At 44.9% G+C, this 2,370-nt stretch overlaps 1 protein-coding gene across 1 annotated transcript; it reads left to right on the top strand.

Annotated features, from left to right (window-relative positions):
• Positions 1-1,664: 1,664 nt before the first annotated feature.
• On the top strand, positions 1,665-2,096 carry T265_15886 (hypothetical protein; the record flags this gene model as incomplete). Its single annotated transcript, XM_009179295.1, has 2 exons — positions 1,665-1,850; positions 1,899-2,096. The coding sequence occupies 2 exons, from the start codon at positions 1,680-1,682 to the stop codon at positions 2,094-2,096; spliced, it is 369 nt and encodes a 122-aa protein (XP_009177559.1).
• Between the last annotated feature and the right edge of the window lie 274 nt (positions 2,097-2,370).

Below are 2,370 nucleotides of genomic sequence, written 5' to 3'. Positions count from 1 at the left end.
GGCAGTTTTTCCTTGACGTCTGCCTGCATACTAGCCACAAAGGCATGAAAATCCCACGCATTACACGAACCGGGTCCTCCACTATCAGGGAGCCAGTGGCTCTGGACTAGCGTAATCACGTTCCAAGCTCCGAAGGTACACTGCTGACAAACCGGTTCGAGAGCAACTACCGCTGAGGGGCTCAACCAGGTTATAGTAAAGCTTGACGCTTGGAGGTGATCACACCCTCTTAGACAGGGCCCAGTTTACTTTCTTTTCTGGTGATTAGAAATCCTGAAAGACCTAGCACGCAAGCGATTCAATGGCAGACATGCTGCGACTCCTCAAGTGAGTTGACCGGCTAAGGTTCATCTGTTCTCTTACCGGACTCGTGATGGGTAGGCTCCGCAAAGACTGTTTGCTCAATCCCACCGATATATTGTTCAAATGTATTATCTTCCTTGTTTCGAAACGCCCAGTTGTTGGTCGTCTTTTTGCGCGCACTTGGGTTTTTCACCGAGCTTCCATTATTGCACTTTTCTTGAATTCCCTCACGGCTAAGCGCCATTGTTTACTATTGATTTGTTGCTATTCTAGTCAGTGATAACGACAGCGAATCACCGGCGCGCTAACAAGTGTTTTCGCGTTCTACTGCTGCACTGAAGTTATTACATTTCTTCGTTATGCTTCGTCATTATGTTGTGGCTTCTTAAAAGGGCGCTCTCAGCCTTGACGAACTTGCAGGGTACAAACCAATCTTAGGCAAATTATGAATTAGTAGAAGAGACGTGTTCGCAAAATGCTTGAATTCTGTCAGTTGTTCGATATGGGTTAGCAATGGGCTCCTTTCCCATTTTGTTCGTCTTTCCATCATAGGACTTCACTTGGTTGAATTGAGATTGTTATATGACATTTAAATAACAGTTCCGCCACACCGTTATTGGTATTGCCGATACTGTCCGACAGATTTGGGCGTAGCCATTGTTTGCTGCTGTATTCATTGGGTTTAGCTACTGCGATTAGATACATCCAAACGCAACTTGGAACAGATTGAGTTTGTAGCTCAAATGCAGTGCATTCAAAAATGACTGTTCTCCGCAAAAATCCAAATATTCGATATTAGATGTTTATTGCCTCCCCCTGAGGGAGATTACTTGGTTCCGTCCAAGGTCAAGTTATATGCCTTATGGGCGTCCTCTCCGTAAGTGGTGACCTGAAGGTGGTTTCTCACTGTCGGCAGTTGGTGTCTTGCTTTGCTTCACCTCCATGCAATATTTCTATTGGGGCCGACTTAACTAGTTTATTTTCCCATATTTTTTGGTTGCACGCCCCATTCCCGCTCGTCCTGCCACTCCGTAATGCCACGCACACTCACTGTAGAGCTGAACTCTTCTGTTCACCGAGAACCCTCGTTGGCTCTGTTCTTTGTTCTGGTCTTTGTTCCAACCCTTCAACTATCGAATTCATGCTAAGCTTGAGGCTTGTATTTTCGTGAACGTTTGTCTTATTTTTGCGGCCCTAGCGGGTGTCTTCTGTTCATTTGTATTTCCCCATTCGTAGTAATCTCCGAGTGTTATAATCTAACCTTACTCTTCCAGCCATAGCCGCAAATTCTCGGAACAACTTCACGATTCCCCGTTCTACGGGATCCCTGTGGAAGATCCGTTTCGCTTATGTGAATTTATCTGGGTTTGTCTGTCATGGGACGAATATTCATTGAACATTTGGGTGGGGAAAAGGTGTTCCATTGTCGAAGATGCGGAGTCCCGTTGTCAAATGATAGCGAGATCGTTAGTACCCGTTTTAATGGATCAAGCGGTCGGGCCTACCTTTTCAATCGTGTTGTTAACATCTCTTACAGCGAGATACAAGTATGTTTTCGTTTTTATACATACATTTTTAACTTATGGTCTCCGTAGGATCGTATCATGCTGACAGGTCGTCATCTGGTTCGCGATGTGATGTGCATCAAATGCAATACTAAGTTGGGATGGACTTATGAGCATGCTGTGGAACGTAACGAGATTTACAAAGAAGGTCGAGTGATCTTGGAAGAGGCCCTTTTTGTTGAGTCCGATGGGATTGCCGACCCACTTGGGGAACGCGTGGGCGTCTAAGCATCATGAGCTTCATAACTTCATCGTCATTCTTATTCACCTCACCACAGCGCTTTCATCGTCATTTTTCAGTCTGGTTCTTTTCTATCAAATATACGTCTCATTCTCATTTTGAACTCAACGCCTGTGCATACCTCTGTGATATTTGGCATCGTCATAAACAAAAAATCGATTTTTCATTGTGTCTTCATTTTTCCGGGAATTGACTGCAAGTCTGTCTTCTGAATCATCCAGTTTGTCGCCAAGTGGCCCTATTCACCTCAGTCTGGTGCTC

This window comes from Opisthorchis viverrini (assembly GCF_000715545.1).
Source record: "Opisthorchis viverrini unplaced genomic scaffold scaffold6917, whole genome shotgun sequence".
NCBI lineage: Eukaryota > Metazoa > Platyhelminthes > Trematoda > Opisthorchiida > Opisthorchiidae > Opisthorchis > Opisthorchis viverrini.
This window is presented reverse-complemented; position numbering and strand designations above follow the sequence as displayed.